We start from the raw sequence: 19330 nt of genomic DNA on the forward strand, positions 1-19330 counted from the left end.
AAATTTCTTAATTCTCAGACCACATGGGATCTTTTCTTCTAATGATCGAATAATAGCAGAGGGTTAATAAATGGTGCAAATAGACCCTTCCCTCAACTCTCTCCTTCCATTCTACAACCAACATGTCACAATCAGCTGTGTGTTATCTTTAGAAAGTGGTCCCTGTGTTTTGATGGCTGATGTTTGAGCAACAGCTGTTAAAGAAGACGTGTAATATGGTACAGTTTATGCTGATGGACTGCAGCATTTGTACATTTTGTCAGAGTGCAGCACGTTCTGCTCAACTGAATTTCATCTGGGTCAACATCACATGTCTACAAAGATTGAATATCACTCTCTCCTGAGAAGGTACAATCCATAGAGGCCAAAGTCGACTTGGAAATGTCTTGGACACTTTCCTTGAATAGAACGGAATGAAAGGGGTGGGCAGGAAGAAACCTCTGATGTCATATATGAACACAAGGTCTTCACATTGGTGGAGTTGTCTTTTAAACTGTGCACAGAAAAGAGGGAAGAAGATCAGATTAAATAGTTGGAAGACAGAGATTAATGACCAAAAGCAATCAGAAAAGGTAATGTGCAATTATTTACAAAAGTGTAAAGAATTTACTTCATGATTTGTTTGAAAATATTACTGATAACATTAGAGTGTGTCTAGAAAGGTTGTGTTTGTTTGCTTTTGAAATGAAAGTTTAAAAAGACAAAACAATGGACCAGCATTTAAAATGATAAAAAAATAAAATACAATTTGTGACACTTTGTGGTTGCAGACATTAGTGGAACATCCAAAAAGTTAATGTGATTATGAGATTACTGTTTTAATAAGAGGGGAACTGACTTCTTATATCCACTTAAATAATTTTTACACTAACAGTTAAAAACATTTTGAGCAAAAATGCAAAGTTGAAAGTAAAGAGAAGTTAGTTCTTGTATGTTTCCAGTATCATTAGCTGAATGGCAGAGAACAACATTACGCCTTCCGGTAATGAAAACATACTCTGAGAAAACACAAGCTCAGCAGTTAAATGTTGTAGCAACAAAGCAACAAAGAAAATGACCACAGAATATAATCAGAATTACAAATTCGTTTCTACCTGTTTCCTTAATGTTTTTCATAGCCCAAAACCTGTTTATGTGAGGCCAAGAACTAAAGTATATGATCAATATGCGGCATGATTATGTTAATATAGAAATAACCGAAAACAGTGCTTCCTAAACCTGTCCTGATGTCCCATCAGTATACATGGTTCCATATATATCGCACATGATTAATCTCATCAGCTCATTAGTAGAGACTACAATACTCGAGTAGAGCACTATAAGAAGTAAGTTAGTAATTTAGAATTTTTTTGAATAAGTTTTTGGTTAAACATCTGAAAAAAGTTCTGTGGTTAGCATTATCGTGCTACCCAACATGTCACCACTGGGGTATCCCCGGCTTGTCTCATGCTTGGCAGGAAACTAGAATTACCATTGAGCAGGCTGCACCCATCTCATCAGCTCCCAATGAACACTTCAATTTGGGCATGTATTCATCAACATCAGCATTGTACAAGGGACAAGGGGACGTCCTGCACACAAAGTTCCAGAAGGAAAAAGATTCACCAATTCACTGATCTCACTTCAGTCACAGAGTTTCAGCAATTAGGGACAAGCACAACAGAGGCAAAATTATGACCTAAGCATGGCAGGGAGCATCAGACCAGCTGCAACAATAAATAATTAAAGACATTTTAATATAATTTTAGTCAAAAAGGCTGAGAAATCATACATACAGTCACTAGTAGTTTAATTGTTTATCACTTTTGACCAATAGGTAGTTTCCAGATTAATGTGGTGTGGTCAGTGTGATAGAAGTAGTGTCAAAGAGTAGTGTTAAAGGGGTCCTGTTATGCTCTTTTACAACGTATTGATTTTGTTTTGGGGGTGTACTTGACCAGGCTCTCATACTAGGTTGTTGGAAAACACATTATTTTTCACATATTTTACATTATTACAACACCTCGTCTTGCATGAACGGCTCGAATAGTTCCTGTATCAAATGAAGGCCTCCCTTTTGAAATACGAAATTTGCTGTGAGTGGTTAGCTGGGGTAGTGTGTGTTGTGATTAGTACCTCTCGAAGCCTGGTCGGGAAATGTAATGCCCCTTACCATAGCTGCCTGCGAGCTTCAGTGTAAATATTGCATCAAAATCACTCAATTAGTGCGCAATTTAAACCCGGATGATTGTAACCACTCTAAGTTCGTCTGCCTTGGGGAAACTAGCCTCATCTCTGACATAGTGATAAAACTCTTTGCCCTCTCTAGTGCAGCTCAATCAGGTCTCGTCCCAATTGTAAATATCTGTGATATTGCAAATCCCAGAAAATATGCGTTGTAATACAAACAAGCCGTTTTTTTGAAGTTTTTGAAAAGTGATTTCTGTTAAAGAAAGTATCTCCTTTTGAAGTGTACTTTGAACTTAAGTGAAAGTGATGTGACATACAGCCAAGTATGTTGACCCATACTCAGAATTCGTGCTCTGCATTTAACCCATCCAAAGTGCGCGCACACAGCAGTGAACACACACACACACACACACACACCCAGAGCAGTGGGCAGCCATTTATGCTGCGGCGTCCAGGGAGCAGTCGGGGGTTCGGTGCCTTACTCAAGGGCACCTCAGTCATAGTATTGCAGGCCTGAAAGGCTAACCCGCAAACTTTGGGTTAGGAGTCAAACTCTCTAATCACTAAGCCACAACTTTTTCTAAAGTGACTTGGCTAAAGCGCTACAGAGATATAGCCACACATTCAGTTTGGCAAAATATTTGTGAAATTCAATCACCCATTATTTGATAACAGATTAACTAATCAAATTGAATTTGACAACTTTTTGTCTGTATGGTCTGAAGATGGTTTGATTTTCACAAAAATTGGACCAATAGTTTAGTGGTTCCCAGCCTTTTTCAACTCGTGGCCCACACAACCAAACACATGTTTGCACGGCCCACTGCAAATAAATTCACTGACCCCGCTATTGTTGGGTTAAAAACTTAGTACTTAGAAGCTAGATTGTTAAAGCTGCAGTCTGTAACTTTTGACGCTCTAGCGGTTAATAAACAGAACTGCTTGCGTCTTGCGGAAGAACATTGTAGCCGGAGCTACTTCTCTCGGTTTATGTCTATGAAGAAGAGCAGTGAATTTCTGCAAATGGCAATAGGACCACTGGGAGGAGCCAGAGGAGCTTGATTTTTTCACAGATTATCGGTCTCATATTCTACTGTCAGGACATAATGACAGGTTTCACAAATACATTTATTAAAAAGTTACCTACTTCAGCTTTAACTTTCTTTATTGAATAAACTGGCAATGAACAGAAAATAACTCGGGCTGGCACTGCTCAGCAAAACGGGAAAACCAGATCCAGGTGCTTTAAACAAAATACATTGCATCAAAGCAACTGAACAACATTAATTAGGAAAACATTCATTTGCAATCAAGTCAACAATATCACTGTAAATGAAGCGATCCCAACTAAGCAAGCCAGAGGCGACAGTGGCAAGGAACCAAAACTTCATCAGTGACAGAATGGAGGAAAAAAACCTTGGGAGAAACCAGGCTCAGTTGGGGGCCCAGTTCTCCTCTGACCAGACGAAACCAGTAGTTCAATTCCAGACTGCATCAAAGTCAGATTGTGCAGAAGAATTATCTGTTTCCTGTGGTCTTGTCATGGTACTCCTCTGAGACAAGGTCTTTACAGGGGATCTGTATCTGGGGCTCTAGCTGTCCTGGTCTCCGCTGTCTTTCAGGGCTGTAGAGGTCCGTTCTAGGTGCTTATCCACCATCTGGTCTGGATACGTACTGGATCCAGGTGACTGCAGTGACCCTCTGATCTGGATACAGACTGGATCTGGTGGCTACAGTGACCTCGGAAATAAGAGAGAAACAGACTAATATTAGCGTAGATGCCATTCTTCTAATGATGTAGCAAGTACATCGGGTGTTATGGGTGTTCCCGGTTCTGGTTTACCTAATTAATGCAGCCTAAAAATCCTTTAACGGATTTTGATATTAGAAGCATATTAGTATGTTATGTGTAAGCCAGGTTAAAGAGATGGGTTTTTATTCTAGATTTAAATTAACCATATTAGAATTTATTTTAATAGTAATTGGCAGCCCATCTGCAATACCATTACGACGTACTAGGGGGCCGCGGCCCACAGGTTGAAAACCACTGGTCAGTTGATTTTTTTTAAAATGAAATTCAAAATGGCAGGAACAATTTTATGATGGAAAATTGACGACATCAACATGACGTCTTAGGGTACAAATCGAATCATCTTAAGCAAAAGATTTAAAAAAAAAAAGTTTTTTCTTTCTAGCCTTTATTATTAACGTAAATAAAGTACAAATTTGGACAGTCAGTGGTGATAGGCAGGGTTCCTCAAATCTTGCCCTGGAGGGCCAATACACTGCAGAGTTTATTTCCAACCCTGATCAAACTCAACTACCTGTGATTTTCTAATGATCCTGAAGACACTGATTAGCATGCTCAGGTGTGTTTGATTCTGATTAGAGCTAAACTCTGCAGGAAACTCTCTTGGGCCAGATTTGAGGATCCCTGTGCTAGTTAAAGATTTTTTTTTTATTAAATTATTTAGTTAAAGTCTCCAAATCAGGGTGGGCCTTGACCAACTTGGTGCCATAGGCAAGGTTTTGGCTGCATTGCCCTTGCATCACAGCCAATTCCTCCACCGATCATTCACACGGAAACTACGTTTTATGGTATAAAACAAATTAAATAACATAAATAAGACTATTGCATGAAAAAAAAACTGACAAGTCAACTAGCTAGTTATTTAAATTAGAGAACTTTACTGTTACCATCCAATGCTATGCTGCGATATTTAATCAGTTAATTTAATATTTAAAGTAAAATTGCAATACTAATATATATGTCTCGATTTTCTTCGTTTCAAACATTCTTAAAATTAGCAATTTATCAAAGAGACAAGAAAGAATGAAAATACGTGTACATGAACAAGATCTCTATTTGCTCTATTACAGGCTGAAACGTAAAATCTGGACCATAATCCAAACAAAGATGCTACATACATGTAGCAAGAGCAGTTTTTTATTTAAATTATACTGTATAATTTCTACATTTGAAGTAAAATTAGAATGTTCTTACTTTTAGCTTTGTAAATGCTATGCTACATAAAAAAATCAGGACGATACAATAACAGCAGACGGGATAAATGTGAACGCAGATTCACTCTGACAGCAGGTGGCATTTATGGAACAGTGTCGGCAATATAGCGTTTCCTAGTTACCACTCTAAACAAAGTGCTTCCATTGCACCATGGACATTCTACGGAGGTAAGATCAAAGTTGAAAAAAATGCCATCTAAACTTTTCTGAAGAATATTCATATACGTTCATATAAATATCATCCCCAATTTAATATTTAAGATTTCTTCGCACGTCCTCTTTGCGTCCTTCTTCAGCGTCTATGGACTCTGTTAACGGTAATTGTAGCCTTCGCGATAACGCTTTCGCATTAATAAGACATACTATTTATTTCGATTTGTTGTGCTGCCATAATGAAAATGGAATTATATATATATGAAGAAAAAAAAAAAACCCTATTGGGCGCACTAATGGACGCAGATGCCAACTCCGCCTAGTGATTTGAGCCCTGCCCCAAACTTTATCTGTGTGCAAGATTTTATAACTTTTCCACTGGTTCTATGAGCTAATATAGAATCAAGAGCGGATGAAGAAGAAAACTAACGGACACAGTGCCATCACACACCTGTCCATTTTTCCTCTCTAAGAAAGAAGAAGAAGAGGGAAACAAAGGATGTGCATGCGTGACGTTCTTGATTACTGACGTCTCATTTGAGCATCTCACGTATGTTTTGTTATCTCCAGGTTTACACAAGCAATTATCAGAAAAGGAATATACGGAGATACAATGACTGAGAACGGCTGTCAATACCGTGAGAGGGTGCTGACGATGGACACGATGAACCCAAACGTTAAACGCGTGGAATACGCTGTACGAGGTCCCATCGTCCAGAGGGCAGTTCAGATCGAAAGAGAACTCAAGATGGTGAGTGTCAGTTCATCTACTCATAAACTCATTAAAATCTTATAGGCGATCAGAAACATCAGATCCCAAATTATTTATTTATCAACTTTTTTAAAAGTTGACTTTAAAAGTCGACGGGCTTTCTGATTAAATACTAGTATAGGATACTGCATACTACAGCCTTCTGTTTCTATTCCAAACAGTATGCAAACCAATGATCTGCAAACATTATAATGTCATATACATCGGTAAGCCGTTCATAGCTCATAGTATATGGTTTCCGTATAGCCTAATCTGCATTGTGGCAGATATAGTTTACATAGTTCTCATCACAGAAATATTAATAATTAATTATTATTATTTCAACCAACTTTGGATTAGTGTTAACAATAAGCATGTGAAACCAGTGTTTGTGTAAAATCCTGTAAGAACAAAATTCAGCCTTAAGGAGCTTTGAAAGAAGTATGTGCATTTGCCTATCCAAAAAGATGATTTGAAGTCTCTAAATACAACTTTATTTGTTTTAAGATTATCAGACATTGTGACATTGCCTCAAAAGTCTGTGTGTGAAGTCACTGACTGACCTGGCAGAGGTCACCTTAAGTTTCAGACACAGAAAATAAGTCAAGAAAGAGATACTACATCTAGTTCAGTTTTCATACTGGAAATACAAGGCTGAGTGCATTGCATTGTGGATTAGAGTAGCCCATTTCATGCTATGAGCTCTGTTGTGTATTACACATTTTGACAAATGTAACTCAATTATCTTTAATGTTCATCTCAATGTCAATGTAATGACATGTCTAATGCATCATAACAACAGTGACTACCAAATCTGCATAACACAGAAAACAGTCTGATAGAAATTAGCTAGATAACACTAAAGTGATTGATGGCTGTGTCTTAAAACTTGGTGAACTGCCTACCTGAGTCTTACCTGTGATCTCAACACAATCAAGCTTTAACAAAGTTAGATACTGTGGTGGTATGATGGTGGTAATGCCACTGATCTTGATATGTAGCTTACTGTGCCCTGGTGACAACTAAACCGTGCATTTACTTTTTACATTACTACTTTACAGATCATCCATATATTTGTTATGTGTTCATTGTCTTCGTTTCATTAGTAAAAATGTCTCTATCTGCATTTTTTTTATACAGCGATAGCTTGTTTTGTTCATGCTTACAGCCTTATCACCCTAGCGTGCCTGATCTTGTCATGTTAGGGATAGAAATAGGAAATTATGTCACACAGGGTAAAGTTACAGGTCTGAGATCTGTTTTATCAAGAAACTCTTCTTGCTCTTTTTCGCAAGAAATGCTTCTTGTCTTTTTTTTTTAATTGTCCTCAAATAATCAACAAAGAAATACAATTTCACTTCTTTGGAACTTATACGACCACTCAGAACACTGACTCTTAGAAAATACGCTCAAATGTACTGCAGGGTTGACTGGCTCTGTATTCTTTGCTGAACTATTTACTCATATTCATTCAGCAATCATTAATTTCACTCACATTGCTACATCATTAGAAATTAATTTAAAAAATAATAATTTCTTCCTAGTAGAGAAGCAAGTTATTGTTTTTTTTTCCAAAAATAAATTAAACATCAATAACTTTATATGATTCTATATATGAATTCTGTGTGAATATTATATTAAATACATATTTACAGTGCCCTCTGGTATGAATGAAACATACATTACACATGTTTAGCAGTCAGTAATGCTGACATCACACCATTTTGGGTAAAAATAGAAAAAGTAACATTTCTCTTTAAAGAAACTTGAAGTAAACATATGAGAATCCATAAAATTCCTTAAGAAATCATAGGCTATGAGAGATGTTATATATTGAAGGGCTTTGATGACAAGTGTACAGGAGTATTTCATATTAAAGGAATAGACTTTGAATAGGGTAAAAATTTTATTACCACCATACTGTTTCCAGCTGATTGATTATATTAAGAATTGTAAAAAATAAAAAATAAAAATTGTATTACACATTTTCTAAAATGTTAGGTTTGAATATGCAAATTACATGTAATTAAATATGCAGTAATTTGCATACATTTCCAAAACATTAATCCGAACATTGAATAAATTATCTTTCTTACAGAGGGGATTTTGGATATCTCAGAAATAGTAATTATTTTATTTTTGTCTTGATACATTAATTGGGAACATGCACAAAGGTATGAAATTGGCAAAAGCATGGGAAGTATCATCAAATTATTATTATGTAATTTTATTAAATACTCTTATTTTTTTTTTATAGTTCTATTAAGTAAAAGTTATATTTTGTGATTATTTGTATTATTATTATTATTATTATTATTATTATAATTAGAGCATTTCAATTTAACTTTTATTTAAAAAAATGTAACACATCAAGTGGTAATGAAAGTATTAGTGTTGTACCTATAAGTTGTTGTTCACTTTCAAAATTGTATTATCTTGTTTCATTATGTTGCGTAGAAAGGTTTGCGTGATGTTCCTCCAGTGTTCTAGAAAGCAAATGCTCTGTACAGTTTGTTTTAGTTGGCTGTCCATTGTAAGACAGTTTCTCAGAGATGATGATCTGTTATCTGCTGCAAGCACATTTCCTCTACATGACACCTCCTGCTTCTTACATATTTTTTTTTACACATCTTGAGTGATTATTAAACATTGCAAAGCTGAACTTACCTGCACTTAATAGTAAATTCATATTAAATACTATTGTTTATAAAAAAATAAGAGGAACATTCATAATGCCTTTTAACACATCATAATATATGGTTAAACTATGTGATTATAATTTAAATAAAATAAGAATATTTAGATCAATGAAGAATTGTCTAATCTTGTTAGGGTAAATATAAATGTTTCTAAAATATTGTGTATCCAAAAGTGGAAGTACTTCAAAACTCGTCCCCCATTAACAACAGTGCCATCAACTGCAGCATGAAGAGAGTGTTGCAGTCAGTTGCAGCCAGGATCATTTCTAGCCTTTTATCAGTACTGAGGCACAAAACCTTCACCATATTTTAATATCTTTTTATGATATTGTTATGGATACTGTCCCTTTTTAAAATGCTGTATTTTAAAGATATTTTTTTTTATAAAATCCAAATAAGCTTTTTTTTACAGATCTTTATTGGAAGGGGTTTAAACCATATAGAATTATTGCACTTGCACCTGTGGAGCATTCCAGACATTTTCGGTTTACAGGTGGTAAACACTTAAGGTGTTGAAGTGTACAAGTTCACTGCAAGTTTTCACATCTACCTGACCTACTCACAGGTGAGCACCTTTGAGGGAATTTTGTGGAGACAAGTTGAGCAACCCCCTCCATGAAACATCAGGGCACACAAAGAGGTTGACCTCTTGGAGATGTGACAATTTGCAGTGAACTTGTACTTTTACCCTAAAGGATCAGAGCAGTATACAGTACCTAAAGGTATGGAGAACATAATACATACAACAATATTACATGTTTGTTGAATTTAATCAAGGGTTTACAAATTTTTGTAACCCTCCTTTTAAGCAAATTTGTCTAATTTACTTATTTACAGAAATTGGTGAAAAAAATATAATGATCTATTTTAAGGGATAGTTGGATGAAAATTCTCTAATTTTTTAAGAAGCCCAGTTATAAATTTCTGGTCTTTTTCCCATTTCTTTCTTTCTTTAATTATCTTTGTTATCCTATCTTTCCTACTTTTTTATTAACTTCTCCATCAATGTAGGGAATAAAAAAGCCATTCACAGAGGTCATTAAAGCCAACATCGGCGACTGCCATGCTATGGGCCAGAAACCCATCACCTTCTTTAGACAGGTGTGTTTACAAGATATTTTGCATGTCATGCTATATTTTAAACAGTAGTTTTTGTACATACTGTACATTTGCTAAATTTTTTTTGTCAGGTCTTGGCTTTGTGCGCTTATCCAGATCTTCTTGAAGACAGCAAATTTCCAGAAGATGCCAAAAGTAGAGCTCACCGCATTCTCCAAGCATGTGGTGGAGGAAGTCTCGGTACAGGAAAAACTTTTAAGTTCAATTGAATTAGATACTTCAAGCAAACATGAAATCAAAATGAGTATCTACTTAACTGTTGCTGAAATCTCGTTCAGTCTCTGATTCGCCTTTTTGACTGATGTCACAAGCACAATGCAAATTATTGGTTATTGTTTTTTGTCTAATTTTCCACTCTGCCAAAATGCTCACATAGCTCCATATGAATCCATAGCTTCTATTCAAAATTTTACTAGTGCAGGATAGTCTTAAAGGAGCATTTCACCCGTGGGAACATTGATCTTCATTGAAAGTGGGTCATATATGTAGTCAAAATCTATTAAAACTTTCGGATTTGGTGCCTTTTTGACCGAGTTATTACAGAAATTAACTTTAGGGCTCTTTTGTATGGAAAACCAAAACTCCCACAATGCAACACATTTGCACAGCTCCACAAGCCACTCCCACTAATCCAGAACACCGCTGTTAGGCTGTTAGGTGATATTGTCTACAAGACATTGAGGACACAGTTAGCGATGTATGGTATTTACGTGCCACAGTAGTAAACAATGCCACAGTAAGCTTTTTGTGCATTAAAAAAGGTACTGCACAAACAGTTTACAGTTGACGTTACGTAACTTATTAACCGGGAATCATTTCGTGATAATAATGCTTGAAGAAATTGTATACATTTCACGGAATGAATAATAAATTAAATTGAAACACTTATTTTACAGTTAGACGTCCATTTGTCCCTGCAGGCTTCGGCTGGCGTTTCCAGTTTACCTTCGGAATTCTGAAATATGTCTCCAGGACGCCTCTGTCCATATGCGGGGCGAAACTAGGATGGTCCACAACGCAAACATCCGTGTCCTTGTCTGCCTCAGACATTTCTTCGAGGAGAAATTGGCATCTTTCAAATTCTTTCAGCAGACGGACTCGAGCTCTGTGTCCGTAGGCGCACAACGAGAGCACAGGCACCACCAGTCCGCACCAGCTCGAGCACGCCCGGGCTCCTCGGACGCGACAGGCAGGTCTCCGGCCTCGGCTGCAGCCGCCGCCTCCTGTTCCTCCTCTGCGCTATATTGTGGCTCGTATAGATAGCCACGAACATCTGTTTTGAGCAACAGACTTTGAAAATCCTCTTCTTCCATATCATGAGTTGTTCCTCCAGCCATTCTCGTAAATCTGACTCCATAAGCGCTTGTTAGCTTAGCTACATAGCTTCCAAACAAGATGGCAGATTTTCATTTTCTTTCTGTAAGTTTAGTCCCACCCACTGATCTGTAATAGGCCTGTAGGGTGAGTGGGTCCCACCCCCTGGAATAATAATAAGCTAGTGTCTGTAGTCTCTACACTTTTCAATGAATTTTGACTTCCTGCTTATTATGACGCAAAATGACGATTTTTTACGTCATAATAAGCAGGAAGTAAAACAATTAAATCCTTATTTCTCCCATCTCAGGGAAAAACAAAGGAAAAATCCATGATCATTATAATATATGACTGGGTTTCTAACAATACAAAGCTAAATGCAAATGGGTGAAGTGATCCTTTAATATAGGTAAATATTTGTGTTTGGTGTGAAGGGTCTAGAGCAGTGGTTCTCAGTTACAGTCCTCGCGACCCCCTGCTCTGTCTCTCATGTCTCTTTTATCTCTTCAGACGTTTGTTCTATTCAAATGTAAATGACCTGCAAAGTGTACATCACAGGATATAAACTTCAAAAGATTTCCCCTGCTCAGGAGTAGGGAGCAATGAACACTATGTAGGAACCATGTTAGTCGGAACATAGTTCATGCACGGAGCTCACTTCTAATGAGCTGATTATCTGAATCAGGTCTGTTAAGAAAGATAGACATACAAAATGTGCAGAGCAGGGAGTCGTGAGGACTGGAATTGAGAACCGCTAATCTAGAGTACTTTAGCAATAAAGTCAGTTGGTGATGGTCTAAAATAATGTCTGACATAGTGTGAATAATGGCAGGATTAATGGAGTGATTTATAAGTGAATTCCCCACACCTCATTAGTCTTCAGTCACTGAGGGTAATCCAACACAGGAGCGAGGAATGACACATGTACGGACAAAGTAGACCTGACAAACACAAACTGAATGGACTAGGACTTAAAGGGTTGGTTCACCCAAAAATGAAAATTATGTCATTAATAACTCACCCTTATGTCGTTCCAAACCAGTAAGACCTCCATTTATCTCCGGAACACAGTTTAAGATATTTTAGATTTAGTCCGAGAGCTCTCAGTCCCTCCATCAAAACTTTTCCATTGAAACAATTGTGTGTATGGTATACTGTCCATGTCCAGAAAGGTAAGAAAAACATCATCATAGTAATCCATGTGACATCAGAGGGACAGTTATAATATTTTGAAGCATCGAAAATACATTTTGGTCCAAAAATAGCAAAAACTTTATTCAGCATTGTCTTCTCTTCCATATCTGTTGTGAGAGAGTTCAAAACTAAGCAGCTTGTCATATCCGGTTGAGAGAGCTGAAAGAGAGCTGAGAGAACTGAAGATGAACACCGAGCCGAGCCAGATAATGACTCGTTCACGAGTTAAGAATTGGTTGCTTCGGTTTTCGGATCACCAGTAGTTCTTTCGGACAGTTCGATTCAATAAACCGGTTGAAGAAAACGGATCTCCGGTTCTTTTGTGCTCGACGTAATGGCGTCATTGGCGATGATTGCCCTTCATTCAAGCCTTCGGTTTACCTGCGCTCATAACATTAGCACAGAATCAGTTCAGAATCAATCACCAAAAGAATCAGTTCGGTTCAGACGCTCTGTGTGTCAGTCTGCTTCGCTGAATCACACATGCGCAGTATCATCAGTTCATCGGTTCTCGAATCGGACACATCTGACAGAAATGGTTCTTGACTCGTGAACGAGTCATTATCTGGCTCAGCTCGGTGTTCATCTTCAGTTCTCTCTTCACAGCAGTTCAGTCAGTGTACTGTTTGAGTAAATGAATTACTCCGGGATATTGGTTTGTTTTAACTCAGAGGGAGTGTCAGCGACATTAAAAAAGTTAATAGCTTAAGTCATTTGTGGATTAATGTGTATTGGATATGTGAACCGTTTAACAACGATTCAGTTCGATTTGGTGAACTGGTTCAAAAAGATCTGCTTACATCGAATGATTCGTTCTCGAACCGGATATGATAAACTGCTTTGTTTTAAACGCTCTCACAACAGACACGGAAGAGAATACAATGCTGAATAAAGTCGTAGTTTTTGCTATTTTTAGACCAAAATGTATTTTCGATGCTTTAAAATATTCTAACTGACCCGCTGATGTCACATGGACTACTTTGATGATGTTTTTCTTAAATTTCTGAACATGGACAGTATACCGTACACACAGTTTCAATGGAGGGACTGAGAGCTCTCGGTCTAAATCTAAAATATCTTAAACTGTGTTCCGAAGATAAATTGAGGTCTTACTGGTTTGGAACGACATGAGGGTGAGTTATTAATGACATAATTTTCATTTTTGGGTGAACTAATGCTTTCAGTACACAGGGAAATGAGGATAATTAACTAAACACAGGAACATGACCATATAAGGGAACAGAAAAGGGCAAAACATGATACAGACAGTCCATGATCCTGACATTATGTCCCCTCCTCGAAGGTGCGTTCTTGCATAGCAACAACAGAGGGAGGCCTGGGTGGGAACTTGGGAGTAGGTTCCGGAGGAGGACAGACACCCGGGAGGGGGCTGGCAGACAGAGACCAGGGAGGAGACAAAGAAGGGAGGACCAAGGGAGGAGTCAGGAGGGTCTTGGACCAAAGCCACAGCCATAATGACGGCCCACATTGGAGCCAATGGAGGGAGGAGACATGCAGAAGTAATAGCTGCCAAACTCCAACGGTGGCAGAGCAGGTGGTGGAGGAGCCCGAGGCAGAGACGGAGAGCCGATGAGCCAGAGTGATGGGGAGGATCCAGAGGGACTAGGCGGAGCAGATGGTGCTCACAACTGATGCAAAAATGTGGATCCGGGAGGCCATGGTGGAGCCAGAGTGACAGAGGACTGAGGTGGAGCCGAGGGGATGAAGGAGCCTGACAGAGCTGGAGGTATGGAGGTATGAGGCTAAGCCAAAGGAGTGGAGTCCCGAGGCGCAGGATGGTCGACGCCAGACCAAGGTGGAGCTATAGGGACGAGGGAGCCTGGCGGAGCGTGTGGACTGCCGGGCCACGGTGGAGAGGAGGGATCTAGAATCCGAGGTGGAGCCGAAGGGTCAACAGGCCTCGGAGGCTGGAGGTGATGTCAAGGGAGACTCCAGCCAAGGCAACGCTGGAGGATGGCAGTCCCGCTGAGCTCGCACCACATAGGTGGTGAGCTGAGGGCGAGCAGAGGGGCTGCCAGACAACAGTGGTGGAGGAGGCAGGAGCAGGTGGGAGGGTGGGCAACCGTGAGCCTCTAGGCATTCGGGGCTTCTGCTCACCCTCAGCTGCGGTGCAGAGCTCCTCTCTCACACAGTCCTTGGCTTCTCCCTTATAGCAGGCGTTGTTGCTGGCTCACACACCTTGACTGAATTCACTGCCTCCGGCTCCGCGGCGATCCTCAGCTCTGTTGCTTTTTGCAGCGATGCCTCGTCGTTCACGGCAGGCTCCGGATCTCCGTCAGTGGTGGGCTTGGGCATGCGCATCGGGGGGAGGTGATGAGCTGGGCTCTGGGCACTCTGGACGCTGTGTTGAGGCTGCTGTCATAGAACGCGCAGAGCGCGCCGTCCGGGTAGGTGGTGAGATGGGCTTTAGCCAGAAATAGTCTTGTATGACCCTCGAGCGAGCACTCCCCCTGCTCCAGCAGGAGGAGGAGGAATTCAGGGTGAAGGAGGGGATCTATAAAACAATGGGAACAAAAGCAAACACTGAGTAAATCCGGAAAACAAATTGGGAGGATAGACAAATGGAGGTTACTGTTTTGGTCAGGTGATCTGTCACACACTGTTTAAGGAACGATGGAGACTTTTTTTATTCGTGAAACAAGAGGGTAACCCAACACAACATAATCCAAAAAAGATGGAGAACACGCGTGTGTAGAGCTAATGAGACTCCTACACTTCTCTTTGATTTGTAAAATGTCCCATGACTGAAAATGCTTTTCAAACCCACCCACTTCAGGTTGACTTTGCACTAGAGGTCTTCACAGTGCACCCAAGAACCGTCGACCCGGGACCCGTACGTACGTACACTTATATTTAATATATTTCAAATCAGCAACACAAACTGAGGTGAACTGTAACATGAATGTTTTCTATGACGCTCAAATTGCGTTAAACATATTTTAGGTTGATAAAGCTCCAGCATGTTTCATGTTTCTATGGCAACCAGTGAGGGACACTTCGACCGCCAAACCATGATTTACATTTTCTCCCATTTATATAATAATATAAATGAACCGTTTAATCTTAAAAGTTTTATTGGTCAGATTCAGACTCGACGCAGAGCAGAGAGCACAGAGATGATAGCAAATAAATAACGTCAGTGGCGTTATTATAGTTCAAAAGGGCAAACACTCGAAGTTATTATGCGAGTTAACTCGAGTCAGAATGTACATGTGCACAGTTGCATTTGTCATCCGTCACCGTGACATCAAGTGGACTCTTGAAGCTGAAATAATGAGTGGATTAAGCTTGGACTTGGAATAACGAGATGAATAACATGGATAACTTTCTTGTCGGAGGATTGTAATGCATCACAGGCAGTCAAGTACAAGGAAGAGAGACTACGGCTCCTTAAATTAGGTAAGAAAAAAAGCTTTATTTTTTGCAACAGGTTTATTGACTTGTAATAGCAATTTAAGGTGGAATATGTGACAAACGGGTCCAGTTGGGTCTGTGTCTTCCTGGCGGGTTCGGGTCCAGCTTTCAAATAATATACGGGTCCGGGTAGGCATTTCTCGGATCTACATGGGTCCGGGTCAGTTCTGTGTAGTACATTACGGGTCTCTTTCGGGTTCGGGCACAAATTTTTGAACCCGTGAAGACCTCTACTTTGCACTGGGCCATTCTCTGCAGACTTATTTAAATATTGTGTGGGAAAGAAAGATCCAATCGTTTATCCAGAGCGAAGGACCACCAGGGTGGAGCAGGTGAGACTGAAGACCACCAGGTCAGAGGAGGCGGAGAAGGAAGCCAGGGCAGAGCAGGAGATCACCACAGCAGACAAGAACACAGATGGTGCAGGGAACCACCACGGCAGATCAAGCGGGACTGGAACAGAGAGCATAGACAGGTTAACAATGGTCTCTGCAGCCACATCAGGACAAGCATAGAGTTCACGGATGGAATCCTTGACCGTGACAGGACAGTGAGTTTATGGTCTGCCTCCTTGGCCGTGACGAGGCAGACTGTGAGTTCATGGATGGCCTCTGTGGCTATGACTGAACAGATTGTGAGTTCATGGATGGCCTCCTTGGCCATGAAAGGACAGGCAGTGAGCTCAGATGCAGCCTCCATGGCCGTTACCGGACAAGCAAAGAGTTCATGGACTGCCTCAGAAGTGGGCACTACCACCTTGAGAGGAGCTAAAGCAGATGCCACCACCACGAGATGCTCTGCAGCAGAAACTGTTGCCACCTCTGGAGATTCCGCAGCGGAAGCCACCATCTCGGGAGAAAAAGCCACAAACTCATGGATAAGAGAGGCCTCTGGGGCAGACTTATGGACAGGAGAGGACTCTGGGGCAGATTCATGGACAGAGCAGTGAGTAGCTCAAACACACAGGATGGCTACCACCATAAAAGACAGGGGAACAAAGGAACCAATAGCAGGATCACATGACAGGGAAGGAAAGCACATGACAGCAACATGAAACATAGTTAAATATCAAAATAAAAAACAAAACCTAAGCAAGAAACCAAACCCAAAAACCAGCATGACAAAAGGTCACGTTTCTATGTTATACTGAAAAACAATGATAAGCATATCATAACTTTTAAAGGCTTTTATTGGCAAAAAATGAGTCAATATTTACAGTGTTGACACTTGTTCTTCATAACCTCTGTAGTTCACTCTGGCTTGCTGGATATTAGCTTCTGGGCTAATCCTGACTGATGGCGATCCATTCTTGCCTTAGTAGTTCTCAGAGTTGATCACAATTTGTGGGCTTCTGCCTGGCCACTCACCTTTTGAGGACTGATCACAGTGTTCTCTATCGGATTGGGATCTGGGGAGTTGCCTGGCCACGGATCCAAAATTTCAATGTAATGCTCTTCTTGCCACTTCTTTATCACTCTTGCTTTGTGACATGGTGCTCCATCATGCTGGAAAATGCACAGATCATGACCAATTTGCTAATGGATAATTGAAAGAAGTCGCTCTTGCAGGACATTTTGATACCATTCTTTAATCATGGCAGTGTTTTTGGGCAAATTTATGAGAGAGCCCATTCCTTTGGTTGGAAAGCAACCCCACACATGGATGGTCTCAGGATGCTTCACTGTTGGCACATCACAGGACTCATGGTAGCCTTCACCTTTTCTTCTCCAAACAATCCCATCCATAATGGCGAATTGTGCAGTAGTACGTGCTAGAGGTGCTGTGAGCCATCGAGTGTAACTGGGCAGTCCACTAATGCAGCTGTGCTGGCTCGCTTGAAACGGGACCAGCGGACGAAAATAGGTACTATTGATACTGGTACTGAGAGCAACATTCCAGTGGTCAAAACTAAGCTGGTGAGTGTGTTTGCAACTAGATTTTACCCTAGTATTGATGCTGACACACTCTGTACAGTGAGTGTAATGAAATGGCAAACATGTATGACCCACAACTTTGGCTGGCAGGTATTTATGTTCGCCGTTATTTTGAGCCTCCTAGAGTAGACAGTGGCGGCATGGCCCTCGGATCAGAAGGCGAGGCTGTTTGCAAGAACATCGCCCAGTGCCTGTCATAACTGTGTCTGGGTTGTGTTTCCTGGGTTTCCACTAGGTGTCCTCCTTTCCCACGGTGTCTGTCACCTTTTCACTTCCTGTTCCCTTATTTGGTCACCTTCCTCCTGTTTAGTAATTGATTGTTCCCCACCTGTCTCCTGTTCCCTCATTATCCTTCTGTGTATTTATACCCGGTCTGTCTGAGTCTGTGTTACGGAGTCCTTGTTTAATGTCCTATGATTATTCATGTCCGTCGCTTCTTGCCTTGCCTTACCTTGTCTTCGTGTCTTGTTTATGTTGGATTTGGATATTCTGGTTTTGACCCTGCCTGGACTGTTTACCCCTTTGGATTACCCTTTAAATAAATGACTTACCTGCAATTGGTTCCCTCTCCTGTGTTTCCTGTAACGCCGATCGTGACAGAAGGACTCCGTCACAGTAGGAACCAGCGGTATGTCATTTTTTCCGTTCCCCAGCCAAGATGGCGGAGCGGCGAATCAAGTACCTTCGGTTCATCGCCCTCCGCCAAGAGGGCAATGAAGTGGGTGCCCTGGCTCAGGTGTTCTGGTCCCTGGCCAAAGGCATGGGCTTCAACGATGCGGCCCTCAAGGACTATTTCAATGGCGGGCTGGATGATCCAGTGTCTCAGGAGGAGATGGCTCAGTTAGAGACACTGGAATTCTGGGAATTCGTGCGCTACCTGCAGCATCGGCTTCGGTGGGATGGCCCAGCCACTTCTGTCTCTTCCGGCGGGGTGGTCGTCAGCCCAGCACCACTGCCCAGGATGGCAACCAGCCAAGCGCCACAACCCAAGATGGCCGCCAGTCCAGCACCACTGCCCAGGATGGCTACCAGCCAAGCGCCACAACCCAAGATGGCCGCCAGTCCAGCACCACTGCCCAGGATGGCTACCAATCAAACGCCACAGCACAAGATGGCCGCTAACCCATCGACAATGCCCAAATTGGCCACCGTTCCAGCGCCACAGCCCAAGATGGCCGCCAGCCCAGCACCAATGCCCAAATTGGCCACCGGTTATGCGCCACAGCCCAAGATGGCCGTCAGCCTAGCGCCACAGCACAAGATGGCCGTCAGTCCAGCGCCACAGCACAAGATGGCCGCTAACCCAGCGCCAATGCCCAGATTGGCCACCGGTCCAGCGCCACAGTACAAGATGGCCGCCAGCCCAGCGCCAATGCCCAAATTGGCCACCGGTTCAGCGCCACAGCCCAAGATGGCCGTCAGCCTAGCGCCAGAGCACAAGATGGCCGTCAGTCCAGCGCCACAGCACAAGATGGCCGTCAGTCCAGAATCACAGCACAAGATGGCCGTCAGTCCAGAATCACAGCACAAGATAGCCA

The 19330-nt window shown here is 41.1% G+C and overlaps 1 protein-coding gene across 2 annotated transcripts in view; it reads left to right on the forward strand.

The window, feature by feature from the left end:
- Positions 1 to 425: 425 nt before the first annotated feature.
- The window catches only part of si:ch211-217a12.1 (alanine aminotransferase 2-like), a 38370-nt gene continuing 19465 nt past the window's right edge, over positions 426 to 19330 (forward strand). For both annotated transcript variants that reach the window (XM_059530650.1, XM_059530651.1), the window contains exons 1-4: positions 426 to 572; positions 5917 to 6097; positions 9808 to 9897; positions 9987 to 10095. In XM_059530650.1, the coding sequence (XP_059386633.1) occupies positions 550 to 572; positions 5917 to 6097; positions 9808 to 9897; positions 9987 to 10095 (403 nt within the window). In that variant the 5' untranslated portion in view covers positions 426 to 549. The remainder of the gene's footprint in view (positions 573 to 5916; positions 6098 to 9807; positions 9898 to 9986; positions 10096 to 19330) is intronic.

The sequence above is a fragment of the Carassius carassius genome, chromosome 39 (genome assembly GCF_963082965.1).
Source record: "Carassius carassius chromosome 39, fCarCar2.1, whole genome shotgun sequence".
NCBI lineage: Eukaryota > Metazoa > Chordata > Actinopteri > Cypriniformes > Cyprinidae > Carassius > Carassius carassius.